This window comes from Neolamprologus brichardi, chromosome 13, assembly GCF_056152115.1.
Source record: "Neolamprologus brichardi isolate AB-2024 chromosome 13, ASM5615211v1, whole genome shotgun sequence".
NCBI classification, from domain to species: Eukaryota; Metazoa; Chordata; class Actinopteri; order Cichliformes; family Cichlidae; genus Neolamprologus; species Neolamprologus brichardi.
Window position 1 is genome coordinate 23,735,858 of NC_142116.1, and position 17,667 is coordinate 23,753,524.

The window sequence follows — 17,667 nt, forward strand, 5'->3', positions numbered from 1 at the left end:
TCGGCGCCAAGGATCACACTGAAAGTGTAAAGGCATTAGCTTCTCTGAATGAGACTTGAGCATCTGATCTGAGAGAGGGAAATACCAGGCAGTGCGGGGCTGGAGCAAGAGAACATTAAAAGTGAAGAGGTGAGGGCCATTGGGTGTGCTTTTGTTTGTGCTCTCCATCTGCTGGGTGTAATTAGCAGGGTGTCGGAGAGAGAGAGACAGAAAGAGAAAGTGTCATAGAAAAGTGTGAGAGAGGTGTGAAAGTTAACGAGAAGGACGGTAATTTGAAAAGGAATAGAGGGAATAAGAAAATATTAGAAGAGGACTCAAGTGGGCCTCCGTCTAATATTTTAACCTGTTTAATTGAAGTGAATGGATAACACCAGGCACACTTGAACTTGTTAATGAGAAAAGTGCAGCGTTCATAATTTGAAATGGAGTATGACAAAGTTAATGCAATTTATCAACCCATGCCAAAAGGGGTGACTGCAGTCAGTCTGTATTGTAAGCCTATTTAAGAAATTCGTATAAGAATTATAAGATTCTATTAATACCAAATTATACGTCCAAATATGTTCTTGAAGTTCATCTGTGGGTTTTAGCTTCTAAGTAAAGAATGTTTTAAATTCAAACTTAAAAACATTTGATATCCTACATCACACTCTTTCTTGCTAGCATGCATCGTCTTTGATGCTTTTATCGCGACTTAACTGCCAATCAGCAGCACAAATGAGACAGGAGACCCATGGTGCAAGCACAAATGGTTTTATGCCTGCATATGAGAATTCACAGACAAACAAAACAGTAGCCCATTTATTTAATTTTAAAAAAAAAAGTCTCTGTGACACTAACAGTGATAATAAAAAAAGATCGTTCCGATATCAGCCACGATGCTTGTAGTTCCCGGGATGTGTAACCATGCTTGCAATCAGTTGCTGACAGCATTATCACTACATAAATTACAGATGAACTCAATAAAGAAGTGAAAAACTGAAGGCAGTGGAAGGGGAGGGTGACAGAAATAAAGCGGGTTTAGGAGAAGCAGCTTGTGGACAGGTTGGAGGAGGTCGGCCAGCCTAAAGGAGGCACAGAGATAAAAGACAGCACAGTGAATGCAGTATCCATATTACATGAAATAGAGACTTGCACATGGCTCATCCACCACCTTCCCTTCCAAAGGATTCTTGTTGTATCCCAGGAGACATGTTGAATTATCAACCATGCAGGTTTTGTTTCCCTCTCTGACTTTCTTCTCCCTCTCTCTCTCTCCATCTAGGAAACACAAACAGTGTTTTTGCCCTGGACTACATCAGTGGATCCCTGACAGTGAATGGGCAGCTGGACAGAGAAAACCCCCTCTACTCAGCAGGATTCTCTCTGACTGTCAGGGTGAGCTGCCGAACGTGGGGGGAGTTATGGGATGGAGGGACTGTCGTAGCCTAGACAAGAGACTGAAAGGCTGCTTCACCGCTGGATTAAGAGAGAACTTTGATATGAAAGTGTATTCTATCTAGTCTCCAAAGACCAACTAAACGGATCTCTTAGACTGGATATACAGTCTGTCGCTTATGCAGGAAATCAGTTAGTACTAGATATGTACGATGTGCGTGCAGTATATGTTTAGATGCTTTGTCAATATGCTTCTGCACAAATGAGACTCTGACAAACTCAAGTGCTTTTATTGGGCTCATTAGCGGCCATATTCATGCTTGTGATTCTGTGATAATGTCCCCTCCAGAGGCTCGTGCTGAATGAGCAGATATTAGAACAAGGGGAGCAGAGAGCAAGAAAGAGGAAGAGGATTTAGAGTCCTCCTTAATGCTGAGGTCTCCTTTGTTCCTCCATTTTTTCCCCTTTTCTCTTGTTTGAAGTAGGTGTGATCTCTGAATCCCTCTATCCCTCCATGAGCCAAGTTTTTCTCGCTTGGCTTTTTAGCATGTCACTCCTTCCCTCTCGTCCCCCCTTGTCCCCCCACCTCCCGACCCGCAGCCTTGCCACCTTGTCCAGTCCTCCACTTTTGTTGTCATTATTTCTTCTCTTCCACCATTGTACACCGAGCGGTTCCCACAGGGTGTGAGGGCGCGTGAAATGGATTTCCAAGTCCTGCTGAAAGCGGAAAGATTTGTGAACAAAGGCCTCATTTTTCTGCGTAGTTACAATATTCCATTCGTGATCTTGATAGCTTGACAAGTCAAATCTGCCGCACCTTAAGATAAATGGCCTCTCTGACGTTTGTGCATTCACTGATTTGGCTGCAATTATTGGTAATAAAAAGCAGGTCGCGTGACATTTTTATATGAGAGACCATTGAGATACATTTGGCTCTGAGGTTTAATACAAAAAGAGATTCTGGCAAACATATTCCAGACTCAGGCTTGTCTTTTTAATTGAAATCAATAATTACTAACCAGAAAAGTAGAATGAGCAAAAAGGCTGGAAAAGAAAAAAATGTCACCCAAAAATGTATTTATAAGATATGGATTTTCCCCCCCTCCTCTCTAAATTTTCTCTCCTCTTCTTTTGCTTTCTTAGCTGGTGCTGTTATTGATTGGAGTGTGCCGTAGTAATACAACTAATTTCTCAACTTCAGGCAGCTTAGATAGCACCGAGCACGTGGAGGTCAAATTATTCTGGAGCACTGTTACGAAAGAGGCTAAACTATCTGATTATCCAGAGACTAGCATGTTGTTTCTGCTTCTCCTCCTATTGCCTGTGACACTCGTCCGTCAATAAAAGACAGTGGTTGCCCCTTTCTATCGTTCCCTCCTATTTTTTTCATTTCAGAGGGCAGCCATCTTCAATAACTAAGGCAGGCAAAAACAGAGTGTGTGTAATTGTGTCTCCTCAATTGGACTTCTTTCACCTAAATCTCATTGTGTGTTCATGCGTATGAGTGTTTATGTGTGGATGTACATGTGCTGGCCTTCTCTTGGCCTCACTTTGAGCCTATTTCTGTGATTGCTTTTAGGCCGTCTGTCCACCTTTTGATCCAATAAATGAACAGCTGTAAATACCGAGTGAGATTGCGTGCTGACCGTCTCCATCCAGAATGACATTTTCAGTCCAATCAAATGGATCGCTCTCTCTCACTCTCGCTATGTCTCTCTTTTTTTTTCTGTGTCCCTCTCTCTTTCTCTCTCTGATGAACATTTCCTGCTCTGGCTTCCTGTTAGGCCACCGAGCTGAATGATGACCGCAGTCCATCTAGGGCAACGGTGGTGACCACCTTCACCATCCTGTTAATTGACAAGAATGACAACGCCCCGAAGTTCAACAGTTCTGAATATCGGGTCCGCATCACCGAACTGGCACAGGTGGGCTTTGCCCTGCCCCTCTTCATCCAGGCAGAAGATAAGGACGAGGTGGGTAGATCACATCTTAATGGTTTCCAGTATTCGCAACATTTGTATGCCCCTGTGATGACAACAGCTGTAGCGGGAGGCATTACGTTTTTGGCTTCTCTATTCTCATCAACACCTTTCTTTTAATTACACAAGAACACTTGATCAGACTCAGGAATGATTGCAATATGTCAGGAACATCTGAAGTGACTTTCATGGCATCTGTTGCAAATATTCTCATGTCAGTGATTGAATTTAGCGGTTACAAAACCAGTTTTTGCCCACAACTCAAGACTTCTTAGATCAGTGCTGGCAAAACTTTACACGTCAAAAGTCCCGGTGCATAAAATAGCCAAACAATAACACAATCAAACTTTTCAGTATTTCCAGTGACAACTTCAGTGACTTTTCAAAATTATGTCCAAAAAAGGAGTAGTTTAGTAAACAATTCCTGATGAATAACTGTAAATATTCAACACACTTTTTTGCCCCAAGTCCTCATCTAGCAATCCTCAGGGCTGTGAGCCAGGCTCATCTGGGGGTGGCCAGTTAGCCGGTGAAATTTGCCCCTTTAGTAATGCTGATGGCTTACCCATCTGTGGTGATAGCCCTGGGTGGATTATGATTAATCGACCATTTCTTGTAAACCTGGTGGGGCTTTTGTCAGAAATGTGGTAATTAATGAAAATGCTACAAGAGAGTATTTATCTATTCATATCATTACTGAACTGCAATAATTTGAATAATGGACACAGTGTGACATCTTCAAGCTAAAGATTTATAGAAAATAAGTAAAGATAGACGAAATCTGTTGTTTGTTTTGTTAGAAATCTTTTAATTTAATTTTGGGGAAACATGAAATGTCTAACTAGACAAAATCATGAAATCACGCAACAAAGACGAAGCATGTTTTTAGGCATTCATCAGTGCCATAACTGAGGAAAATAGGTAAATGTGACAGTATATTTCTTGTTTGGTAAGATACAGACATATTAAAATATTATCATTGATCTTTTGTAAGTTGTCTTTGCATGTGGGATACTGATTAGTTCAATCCTGGCATGTTTTTAAAGATTATATCAGATAAAAGATGCTGCCTTTACCACATTCTAATATTCTGTCTGCCTTAGACCTTTAATTTTGCTACATAGTTCTATTGTACAGTACAGTATCCTAGTGTAAAAGAGAACAAGAGTAAATCAGGATGTGAGAAAATGTTCGATGGATTTTTGCATTCCTGCATCATACCAGCAGATCCAATATTCAGTATGAAGAGAATGTGATTAGTGCAATAAATAAACCTGATTGGAACACGCAGAATTGATAGTTCAAAGTTTGTTTTTTATCAGATTTCATACTTTTTTACTTTCAGTTGGAATAGATCGGCACTAGCAAGCTAACAAGATACATTTTAATCTATCTTGTTATCTTGTTTATAAATGCACAGCCAAAAAAGAACATCAGCCACTCTGTGAAACTATATTTCACTATGTCAGGCAGCAGTGTGTCTGTGTGCCTCTGTGTGTGTGTGCGTGCGTGTGTGTGTGTGTGTGTGTGTGTGTGTGTGTGCGTGTGTGTGTGTGTGTGGATTGTCAGCAGGAGTGTACTACAGCCTCCTTTGGTTTGCCCGCCACTTCCCATTTACTGTATCTATCAGCCTACTGTGGTGACACGCAGTCACATACACTCAGACACCAAAACATACACAGAAGTCAAACATTTTAGGCTTGCTCTGTCTCACTCGTTTTCTCTCTCCCTCGCTCACATATGCACACGCTCGCTCACACCAGCGCATTGGACTCGACTACAATTTAATTTGCTCTGGAAGAGATGGGATAGAGCATCAAATTATACCTAACGAGGAAAATCAATCACCTAGGGTGCAGATAAGCCGAAAGCTAGTCAACTCTGATTGATTCAGGCGCAGCAGCCGCCAGGGTGGAATTTGACAGATAACCGTGAGTCAAGTGGATAGAAAAGAAGGTAGAGAATAAAGAGAAACAGACTTGCGGAGGGGAGAGGAGAGGAGAGGAGCAAAATCATAAGTCGTAGTAATTGGTGGAGCAGGAAGAAAACAGTCAGGAGAGGAATACAGCACTTGAAAGGAGAGATAGCAGGAATATTTAGCAGCAGGTCTGTTTATCCATTCTAGGGATGGCGTGTTTGCTTCTGCCTGTGTTCCAGCAGCAAGCAGAGAAGAGAGCACTGCAAGCGTGTTGCTGCACGCAGGTGGGGTGACGACCCAGACACCTGGCATGTGATAAGAGGTCTCTCTGTAGGTTAGCAACCAACATTTTACCACCACCAATATTAGCGTTCGCTCAGGGGAGGCTTCCAGACACCTAACATATCTGGGCTAAGACTGCTTATTGCAAATGGGGGAATGGCTCCGAGACGGTTTTAATTTACTAGATTCGCCGTAGATGCTGCATTCGAAAGCACTTATCAGAATCGGCGCATTAGCAGCCCCGGCTCACTGTTAAGTCATCATCATGCAACAAAACAAAAGACATCAAAAAGAGCTTAAAAAGCAAAGTGTCACATGGAAAAAATATAAAGAGAAAATGCAGAAAACGTATTCCGGGGCATTTTAAACTCTACCAGTCTTGCATTGTTACTCTGCTGTGATAGAGCCACGAGTACATCAATTGCAAGGAGTAAAGCCCACGAGGTGTTTTTTGTCTTGCAGTTTTTTATTGCTTTTTTGATCTTTTAAACCTGCATGTCATTGCCGATACACACAAACTCATTCACACTCCACTACACCTGCTCTGTAATCTCACTCCTTCCATGTGTAAGGGATTATAGGCAGACATTTCTTTTCTTAGACTATGACACAAGTGGTAGTTACCTCTCTGCCTGTCGCTGCCTTCATATCCTCTTCTACTTGGCTAGCATCTTTAAAAACTTTTTGCTGCTGGAGCTTGTCACTAAACTTTGTGGCAGTTGCATCTGACAGGATGCTTTTATTGGGGGCTTCTAAAGGCAGAAGCAAATGGACGGGCAATTACGTTTATGGGCAGTTTGAGGTGACATCCCTGCATATTGGATGGTCTTTTAAATAGGAGTCATCAGCCACAATGGTTCTCCCACAGACGAAAACAAAAACAAGGGGGCTATTTCAACTGGCAGCATAATGCCAATTGACCACGCCACCCGTCTTCCTCTGTCTGCCACAATGGCTACATGATTGGCTGCCCTGAAGCTTTATACATCAAGACAGGAAGGACCTAGAGATGAGGTTTTTTCTCCCGCTCAAGAAAGCCACAGGTATTTCAGAGATGTGATGTCACTGTTTTATATTTACCCATAATGCATCTGCACGTGGGGATTTATCCGAGGAAAAAGAAGTAAAGAAGGAAAAGATGAGTTGGGGGTTTTTTTCCCTCCATTATTCCAAATTTCATATTCATACTTTTTCATTACACACAACCGCAATGACACAAAACATAGTATTTCTAAATCAGTCTTCATGTTCACATAATCGACATAATCATAAACATTGTGCTGGCAACTTACGCTGCAGTGAGCTAGAAAGCAAACACAAACGAATGTAGCTGGATTGAGGTAGATAGTCATGGTTGTCACCAGGGATCACGTCAACCCCTTTTCCTCTCTCATAAAACACACAATGTGCGCAAAGCATATGGTTTTCTTCTCTGGCTAGGTATTAATGCAGTCTGACTTACTCTTAGAGCTCTGTGGGAAATAAATGGGGAATAAATTCTGTGTATCACTTAAACTGTGACCCAAGTTTTACAGACGGAGAAGCGATGAATCTGTGGTATGGGCTGTGATTTGATTCTTATGTCTGATCACAGTTGGACCTTTCAGTGTTACTGTTATTAATATTCTGGCTTGTCACTTTGTTCTTTTTGTACAAAGTGCACTCCTCCACGCCAAATGCATCCTGAAGGAATTTTCGAGTCGGCTTGTTCCGTCTCGATTTAACATTTTCTTCACTGGTGCATTGTTTGGTGTGCCTTTTTATAACTTCATTCATTATGAGCGTTCAACATATTTCACAGTTGTTCTCAGAAAAGAAACATCCTGCTCAAGACTGACAATAAAAAAGCTGCTGCCTACATGCTGATCCTATCAGTTATTATTGTTAATTAAACACAACTCAAAATTAAAACTAGGTGTGTGTGTGTGTGTGTGTCTGTGTGTGTGTGTGTGTGTGTGTGTGGGGGGGGGGGGGGGAGAGAGACTTTCAAGAAAATAAATGAACTAACTGAAATAATATTGTGTGCTCAGAAAACCAACTAATAAAATACCAGAAATATCCTTAATTTTAGTCTTTATTAATGTTCATATCACAGTGACCCTGTTGAGGCTGTATTTGTATTTGGCTATGTAGATTTATATATGATATATGATCATAATAACTGGAAAAAAACTAATTAGAAAATATAAAACTCAAAAAAAATAATTGATTATTTTAAAATACAAACACACACGTGTGACATATTAAAAGAAATGTTTGGAATAAAATAAAATAAAATAAGATAAGATAAGAAAACCTTTATTAGTCCCACCCATGGGAAATTTGTTGTGTTACAGCAGAAAGTGGACAATGCAAAGTTACAGAAGCAAAAATTTAAAAAAACACTGGAATAGGATAAGATAAGAAGAATAAGATACTATATACAACAGAATAAAATACAGCGTTGTCAGAAAAAGAGAATAACCCTTCCACATCATTCATGTATTTGTACAGGTATAAATTACAAGTATCTCGTGTCCTGTCATCAGTGATACATTAATCTTTAGTATAGCTGCAATTTTATCATTTTATCAGCAAAGACAGAGAAATATTTAAATGAAAACACATGAATATCATACAGTTATTACACTGTTGTTAAAAATATGTATCTATCCTGTCTAGATAGATAGACATGTTTTTTTCCCCTATAATTAAATGTGATTTCTTTTGACTTGCTAAATATACAGTACCATGTATCATATACTGCACATTTCTCACTCGTAGGTTAGACTCGGTATATATTGCCACCTGACTGTGCTCCATCTTTTAAAAACACAATTTTCTTGCTGTTATTCTATCCTCTCTCTTATCCTTCCTATGGCAGGGGGTGAACAGCATGTTCCAAGTGTTTCTGACAGGAAACAATTCAGAATACTTCACCATCTCCCCCACAGCGGTGCAAGGGCGTGCCGACATCAGGATGAGGGTTGCCATGCCGCTGGACTACGAACAGATTCGCAGCTTCAGTTTTTCAGTAAGTTTTTCAACTTAGTTCGAGTAGTTGTGCCCTGTAGATTTACCTGAGAAACCTGCATCACCCCAACAAAGCATAACTGTTGGTTTTTTTGATAATATCTATTAAAAAGCCTAAAGTAGCTTAAAGAGTTATAATCAATGGAAATGAACTGTGGACCAAGCCAGAGCTGTGAAAAAGAAATGTAACTTTATTATGTTTCTTGAAAAGTGTTTTGATTTGTTTGGACACAAGGCACAGTTAGACTGGAGCAATATCTCTTTCTAAACAGCACCGAGTTGTTTGAACAGTGAAATTGCTATTTTGTCACCTCAGTTTAACCCCGAGTTGTTTATAGAATCAGAGTAGCACACTGTAAATCTTAAATAAATTCTTTCAGTAGCAAATTCAGATTACACTTTTTAGAATGCAACCAACAGCCTCCATGCATAATAATCTGTTGTTTTTTCCTTTAATCATTCTTTATATCTGAGGAAACATTCATGTGTGTCTGTGCGTATTCATTGCTTCTGTTTCTTGCTCTCTCTCTCTCAGCTTTATGCAAATGAATCCATTTCGGATCATGTGGGATTTGCTCGCGTCTTTATTGAACTAATCAATGAGAATGATAACCGCCCCATCTTCAGCAGACCCCTCTACAACATCAGCCTCCCTGAAAACACACCACCTGGTACATCGCTGCTGCGCATCCTGGTGAGTTTCTAAGTGAACCGCTGTGTGGTGTTTACACAGCTGAGAACGTGATAAATTACTCACAGAGTAGGGATTTATTCCTGGAGAGAAACTTAACACGGCTCCAAACAGATTACAATAAAACCTGGCTTGTACTAGTAACTTTTACAGGGCTTGCTTTATTGGGAATGAAATCTTGAAGTGTTTGTTTAGCCCACGTGACCCGGTACTCTCTTGAGACTTTCCCGTACGAGTAAGGATTTAATGTGACCCAAGCAAGGCAGTGCCTGAAACTGAAAAACACAAATGAAAAACGCAGTTACCTTCTCATCTACTATACTGGGCCACAGTTAGCCAAATTACTGACAGCACAGTGGTTTAGGGAGAGAACAGTAGTGTGGTTAGTCCATATCATTGTTTGGGCCAGATAAAATTATCTTCAGAATTAAGATTTAAAGTTTCATATTACGCTAAACTTCTTTGATCTGTAACAAATTGAAGCATATTGCAGAAATGCCCGTTCTAATTGGATTGTTGTTATCAGAGGAGGTTAAGATGTATTGCTTTTCATATTGTATTGAAATTACAGTTTAGGATGAGTTTAGGATATTTTTTTTATCATATGTTGCATTATTTATTTCCTCCATGTCTATCATTGTTATGTAGTTTCACATAGCTGAAGTAGCTTTGTAGCTACTCCACCTCATGATCTCAGGGTCCCACCATTTAGCACCTGCAGCCACTGCTTTAATCAGATGAGGAAACAAAAAAACAAAAGCATCTCTGACTGTCTCCTCATAAGTCTGCATTATTATTCATTACTAGTCATCGCTGTGATGAACGCCCACAATCCACTAGATACATGTGCCAAAAACCACAGTGTGAAAATCAATAGTGTTTATAGACCAGTTGTTCATGAAACGGAGATTGCAGGGCCGTCTAATACCCAATAAGTATAGCTGGTGTTGGCCTCGTGCTGGAGCATGTGGTTTGCCTTGGAATCCTGATATCTGGCTGTGGGGAGTGAGTGGACTGTAAACAGGATGAAATGTGACAGCTTCAGTGAGGAATATACACTGGCATGACTGACAGAACTCGTATACCCTGTTAGATAAAGGTTTCGATTGTTTGACCTGTTATCAAACACACACAAAACTGCACTGATATAGACATTAGTCCTCTGAGATTGAGACGTAACACATACATTTTAAAGAGGCATTTAATATAGTACACATTTCTAGATGGGTTTTGAGACTGATATATAACAGACACATACACACCTACAGGGTACAGTATATACAGTATTTAATATTAAAGCTGTGGAGTTTATACTTTTGACGTCAGAATAAAGTCCATGACTGTCTGTACTCTTTGACCTTCTTTGGTCTTCACATGGTGCTTGGAAAGTATTTTCTGTTTCAGTTGGGATTCTTTCTTTTTTCTGCACTATGAAATTTTCTTTGCAAAGATGCAGATGGTGTCGCCTGTCTCTACAGAAATGAAAGAGCACTTGTCTCTGGCAAGAGAGGAATCCATTTGGTGCAGGTGTCCAACTCCAGGAAAAGGCAAACAGCTCCAGACTTGAATATTCCCACTGACATGTTGCAGCTCCTCTGAAATCTCTAGTCATTTATACGCCTCTATGTTTAGAGACTTCTAATTTAACTTATAACTTCATTAATACTACTTGAGGGCCATTACAGTGCTTTTGCTGACTGGAATCATGTTTTCTTGATCTTGAAAATTCTGTATCTGTGGTGAAGTTTCTGCTCTTTTGCTCTGTGGGGCCAAGGCTAAGTGATAACTTTCCACTTGCTTTATTAATGACAATGCCACCTAGGTTTTAAAGAGCCGGGGAAATCTTGTTATTAGTTTTTGTTTTGATTCCACAAGGGAAGGCAATGCAACCTAGCCCAAGGAAATAGACTAGAGCAAGGATGTGTTTGGAAAAAAAAACACATTTTAATTTCCCTTTCAATAATAAAAGGAAAACAATCTGTAAATAGAAGGTAACCTGACTCGATAAAAGTCAATTAAAGTGACTAAAAAGAGTAAAACAGTTGAGCATTAAAATACTAAAGGAAAAGAAACTTAACTTGTCAAAAAAAACTTTATTCATAAGATATTGTACACCGGTACATTAAAACAAATGAAATAAAATAAGCTACACCAGCCTGACAAACAAGCTGTTACAGCATAGTCCAGTCTGTGTTACTCTGTCCAAGATTTCAGATCAAAGCATGATCCTTTCCCATCCCCATATCAAACAGCCTGCCACAGACAGCAAACACACCTCCTCCCTCAACACCGGACCTCCCTCCTGATACTACAACACTGGTCAGTGCTGTTGCTAAAACAGAGCTGCTGCAAACAACTCTGACACCGACACAGCTCCTTCTAATCCCGAATGCCCCTCTGGAACTCCTGCTATCCCGACACTAGTCCAGCTGCTTCACAAAGAGTTGAAACAGGTTACTAACAGAGGTGTGCGAAGCTCTGGACTCTGCCCTTTGGCTCCTCCAGATTTGACCATAGCTTTGGGTCTCGTTATGGTCGGTTAGTAATGACAAGGTGTTTGTGGCAGCACATCTTCTACTTTGGCATCTTACGCTGGCATTCCCCATGTTCCTCTGCTTTAGGCTACTTATAATATCTCTGGGTATTGATCAGATCTCCCACCTATATCTCCATATTGCAGCTACTAAATGTTCCTCAGTGACCTGCCCCAGGCTGAAATCTTTGGCAGCTTTCTCTCACGCTCTTCATTTAGGTCAATTTTACAGTCATTCAATCTGGCAGGTTATTAAAACTACACATATATCAATTAAAATCAAGACATCTAAAAACAAATATAACCAACAACAAGCAGGAAAAAAAAAGCTAAAACGCTACAAGCACAAAATAAACAGGCAAAGCACATTAACCCAAATATTCTACCTTGTGACATCCCCCACCCCTTTAATGGTGGTATTTCCTAACACCTTAACCTTCATCAGCAGCTGCGCACCCTATCCCAGGTGGGGGGTTGCTCTAAGGCCACGTCCACACAAGCCCGGATAGATTTGAAAATGCTCGGCGTCCATACTAGCGTTTTCAGTCGTTTTCGCGGAGTTGTGCGTCCACATTCCAGTACTGCGCATGCGTGAAAAGCAAGAAGATTCGACCTGCCTCATTTCTGTCTGCCGTTTATTAGTGATGTGCGATACCACTGATTTCCTTTCCGATCCGATACCAAGTAAAATTCAGGGTGGTATCGACAAAAACGTAATGTTTCATTGTATTTCATAATACCTCCCTCCGGTTCTTTAAAGCTGAGCAGCCAAGTGAGGGACGCATGGTCTATGCACAGGAGGAACTTCTTCCCGTAGAGGTAGGGTCTGAAATGGCAGAGGCCCAGGATGATGGTCAGCAGCTCTCGACGGGTGACACAATAGTTCCTCTCTGGTCTGCTGAGGGAACGGCTGTAGTAGGAGATGACCCACTCTCCCTCAGGGCCTTCCAAGCGACAGTACAGCCCCCACACCCATGTTGCTGGCATCGGTGTCCACGACAAAAGGAAGCTGCAGGTCTGGGTAGGCTAGCACCGGTACCTCAACCAGTGCAGATCGGAGCCAATCAAACGCCACAGCACAGTCCTCACTCCAGTGGAACTCCCGGCCCTCCTGTGTGAGCCAGTGCAGGGGGCTTGCAATGGTAGCAAAGTCCTTGACAAAACGCCAGTAGTATGATGCCAGGCCAAGGAAGCTCCGCAACTCAGCAGTGTTGCCCGGAATGGGCCAGTCCTTCACAGCAGCCACCTTTGCAAGATCAGTGGAAACCCCTGCTCCGCTGACAACGTGACCCAAAAAAGTCGTCTCCTTTCGGAAGAGGTGGCACTTTTTGGGGTGGAGACGAAGGCCAGCCTGGCAGATAGCATGGAAAACAGCAGTCAGGTTAGCCAAAGCTTTCTCGAAGTCTGTTGCTTGGACAAGGAGGTCATCCAGGTAGACCACACAGCGGTCGTGGGGAATGTAGAACCCTCTCCATTAGGCGTTCGAATGTGGCTGGGGCATTGCAGAGGCCGAAGGGCATCACCTTAAACTGCCATAGTCCCTGGCCAATGGAGAAAGCAGTCTTTGGGCAGGCCTCTGGCGTCAGCTCCACTTGCCAGTAGCCACTGCGCAAATTGAGGGAATTGAACCAGCAGGACCCAGCAATGTCGTCAAGGCCATCGTCAATCCAGGGCAATGGGTAGGAGTCCTTGCATGTGATGCTGTTGAGTAGACGATAGTCAACACAAAACCGCCAGGTACCATCCTTTTTCCGAACCAGTACGGCCGGGGCTGCCCAGGGGCTGTCTGAGGGTTCGATGATGCCCACCTCTGCCATTTCCCTGATCTTCTGCTCTGCTGCGGCACGCTTGGCAAGGGGAAAGCGACGAGGGCAGAGGCAGATGGGCCGTGCATCCCCAGTGTCAATGTCATGTTGTACCAGCCTGATTTGCATACAGTCCTCATCTTTGGCTGCAAAGATGTTGGCAAACAAGTCGAGTATCTCCCACAGCTGCCATTGCTGATCAGCCTGGAGACCCTCGCAGCTCCTCTGGTATAAGTCCTTGACAGCTTGCTTGGTCTCTGTGGACAGTTGCTGTACTGCTGGTGAAGGAGAGGCCCCTTCCACTGCCAGCGGCGACAGGTCCTCAGGCTTCCTAACGCTGGCTGAAAAAGTGGAGGCAAGCAGCGGGACTTCCTTGGTAGTGTGGAGCTTCACAGCCTCCGTGCCCAGGTAAAGGATTCCTCTGGACACGTACCCTGTGGCCTCCCATTTGGCCAGCAGGTCCAGACCAATGATGCATTGGTCCTGGATGCTGGCTAGCCAGAACTGGTGGTCCACAGTGCAGTTAGCAACTGTCACCAGGAGGGATCTTTCCCCCTTAACTTTGGCACGCTCCCCCGTGACTGTGGTGATGTGGAGCTGAGTAGGCTGCCAACCCTGCAGTCTTGGGCTGTCAGTACCAGGGAGGACTCCGGCCTGTACCAAGGAAAGCGTAGATCCAGTTTCTATCAGGGCTCTACAGGTGGTGCCAGCAAGGTGACAGTCCAGATACAGTCCCCGTGTCTGGCCAGCCGGCCAACCCGCAAGTGTGATTGGGAGGACAGATTGGTGGTGGGGGGCAGTTCCTCCATTGTGCCACCCCGCCTTAGTTTAACAGCAGCTGGGGTGCCAGGCTTCGTGGGCTCGGTGCTGGACAGTAGCGTGCAATGTGGCCTGGTTCTCCACACCGATGGCAGTTGTCCCTGGATTAGCCACCTGCTGGCCTATTCCCTCGCCGAGATCACCAGGGTGGTGTGATGGTGGTTTGGAGGGCCATCTCCTCCTGGTTGCTCCTTTTGTACTCCGTTTGACACACTCGGTGACTTGTGCCAGAGCTGCGTGCACCTGAGCTGAGCACATGCTCCACGCTTTCTGCCTCAGTTAGAGCTGCTGCCAGGGTTTCCAGTGCATGCAGACGGATGTGCTCTTGTGGTCGTTTTGGCTGGAGACCCCGAACAAAAGCCTGGAGAGCAAGCTCTTCTTGTGCTGCAGCATCAAAAGCAGGGTACCATCTTCATGCGTAAAGACAAAGGTCGGCAGCATAGGCACCCAGACTCTCCTCTTGTCTCCCTGGGCAGCTGGCAAGTTTATCTCGGGCATCATCTGCATGTGTACGGAGGCCAAGCCTGCTCCGCATTGCTCTGGCAACAGCAGGCCAACTTAAATGCTCTTCTGGCTGAAGATCTGTGCGGATCTGCAGGGCCCTGCCTTCCAAGGTGAGGGCGACCGGGATAGCTGTCTCCTCTGTTGACCATTCATTTAGGTGAGCAGCCAGCTGTACCTGGATAAGGTAGGTCTCTGGAGGTGCCTCCCCATTATAGCGTGGCAGCTTCATGCTCCCCCAGACAGGAGCCCCTGGTGGCAGCACCGGCTGTACTTGGTTCAGGAGGCAGTTGGCATTGTCCCCCTCAGCTGCCAGCAATGAGGGTGTGCTGCTCCCAGGCATCACCCTGAGTGGAGGCTGGCTGGCTGCTCATTGTCTTGGAGCCTGCAGCATGCCTTTGCAGCTCCGACAGCTTCCCAGTGGGAAGGGGTGTGAGGCTCCATCTGGTAAGCCCAACAGATCTTCCCATCTGGCTTGCTGCTGCCCGGGCTCTCCCCACTTCTTTGGTTGTGCTCCATTCACTGCTTCCAGGCAGGTGATAAGCTCCTCAATCTTCCTCAGCTCCTCTTCCTCTTTCAGAATAGTGGCCATGCTCTTGGAATCCCTCTTTTGACACCTATGTGGCATGCAGAAGAACCTTAACAAAGAAGCTCACAGAGAGATTGAACTTGCTGTTCAACCCTAAACTGGTAGGGGGAGCTCTTTATTAAAACACTTGCCACTGCTACAATGTGCCTCAGGCCTCAACAACAGCACAACAGAACTCACTCAGGGTACAGCACTCTCTCTACAAAACAACAACTGTCAGTGACTCTGCACCACAGCGTAAACACAACAATCAAGATAACAGTTAAAAGTAACGTTACCATAAACAATAAAACAAGAACATCTAAACAGCAGCACATGTCCCAAGGCATGATGGGAGAGAATTAGCTGCTCCCCCAACACCCCACAATATATAAATGTATTATGTAATTGTAGTAATAATATAAGGATATAGCTTCATAATGATTACAGGACATCAGACTACTGTACAGAATAATCATATAGAAATAAAAAAAAAACTTGAAGTTGTGCGCTGTTTGAACACATTGCCTGCCTGCAGCATTAACCCTTTAAAACCGGTGGGAGCGGGCACGCTCTGCTTTGCGTAACTATTTTTAAATCCCGGTAGCTCTGCAACCACGTAAGCTAGCGCAATAATTTTTTTTTGCATATGAAACCGGAGGAGTTGTACTTACATCTTATGCCATCAGCTTGTCCTAGGTCACAGTTTCCTTCCACATATAACTTTGCAAAAACTGCATTAAAAGCACTTGCAGCAACAAAAACATAATATTCCAGAAACACGCTTTGCCGATCCGAACAGCTGTTCATAACACTTCCTATGTTGGAATAGACGTCAGCGCGAACTTTTGCATGTCCGCCATTACCTGCCCAAAACCGGAAGTGACATCATTTTTGCGGAAATGTAGTTTTTTTTACCATATAGCCTCATGAGCCTATACTGGTGTTTTTAAAAGTTATCTTTGACTTTATGACTTTCTGTGTCGTTTCTGGGATGCTTAGGACTAATATTGCACTGCTGGAAATAGTTTATTTTGATGCATATGCTGCTTTTTTGCAAATTTGCAGTATAAAATTTATTTTCGTTTTTCCTGCAGTATATAAAAATTGGTGTATTTCAAAAATCAAGACTATGAAGACACTCAAAATAAATTTCCTGTTGTTGTAAACTATTTTGTGCAACTTTTTTGTATTTACAGTTTTGAGGGATAAGCCTCTTAAATTTCTCTAACTAGAAATATATGTTAAAAAAGCAAAAATGATTTTCAATTTTTTTGTAGTTTATTGCATTTTTTTTTTCAATTTATGTAATTAATATGCACTTAATGCATACATATTATTAAAATCTGGGCTATAATGGTTGTATTGATGTATAGCAACTTGAAATGCTCCCAAAAATGGCACTACAGCATGTAAAAATTTAATATAAGCTCTGGCGGACTTGGTTCTACGGTAGGTCTTAAAGGGTTAAAGGACTCCGCGAGAGACGCCTGTCTCACCCTAGCAGCACCTGTCCTCCTCCTCTTCACTTTGCCTCAACATAAGCTCATCATATTCTGTGATATGATTTTCTCTGAGGTGTTTGACGAGGTTAGTGGCGTTGCCACAACACCTCACTGTCTTGCCGATTTGTATCGGAAACCGTGTCTTGGCTGTTTGTGGAGGTAAAATACGTCCACACATGACTCCGTTTACGCTCAGCCATTGTTCTGAGTGCACATGCCACGGGCTGTGACACATTTATACAGCCGTATTTTGCATATGACTATGAAAGGCGTAAGAGGAAGTAGTTCCTTCAAATTTAGAAGATCCGAATGATATAGTTTCTTTCCACTGTGTTCCTGTTAATGATAAACTACAAATTTACCCCAAAGTACTAAAATATCGATATTTTAATATGAGAATCAATTCTAGAACATAAATTACTGGTATCGGAAGAATCTATATTTCAGTATCAATCCGCACACCACTTTCGTTTATTTACTTTCCGGCTCATTGAAACGTCACTGCAAAATGTTGAGGAAAAGCACCGAGTTTTTGTAGATGGACTAACAATGAGGTGGAATTGTTGCTGCGAGTAACACAAAAGTACAAAGTTGCAAAAGTGAGTGAGTATTAAGGAATTTGAAGAAAAGCTATCTGAAGCTTGTACAAACTGATATTAATCTTTAGTAGGGCTGTC

The 17,667-nt window shown here is 42.8% G+C and overlaps 1 protein-coding gene across 1 annotated transcript in view; it reads left to right on the forward strand.

Annotated features, from left to right (window-relative positions):
* The window catches only part of cdh23 (cadherin-related 23), a 177,656-nt gene that overhangs the window by 89,170 nt on the left and 70,819 nt on the right, over positions 1-17,667 (forward strand). The window contains exons 10-13 of the mRNA XM_087850340.1: positions 1,265-1,377; positions 3,162-3,350; positions 8,420-8,569; positions 9,104-9,262. Coding sequence (XP_087706466.1) covers positions 1,265-1,377; positions 3,162-3,350; positions 8,420-8,569; positions 9,104-9,262 — 611 coding nt within the window. The remainder of the gene's footprint in view (positions 1-1,264; positions 1,378-3,161; positions 3,351-8,419; positions 8,570-9,103; positions 9,263-17,667) is intronic.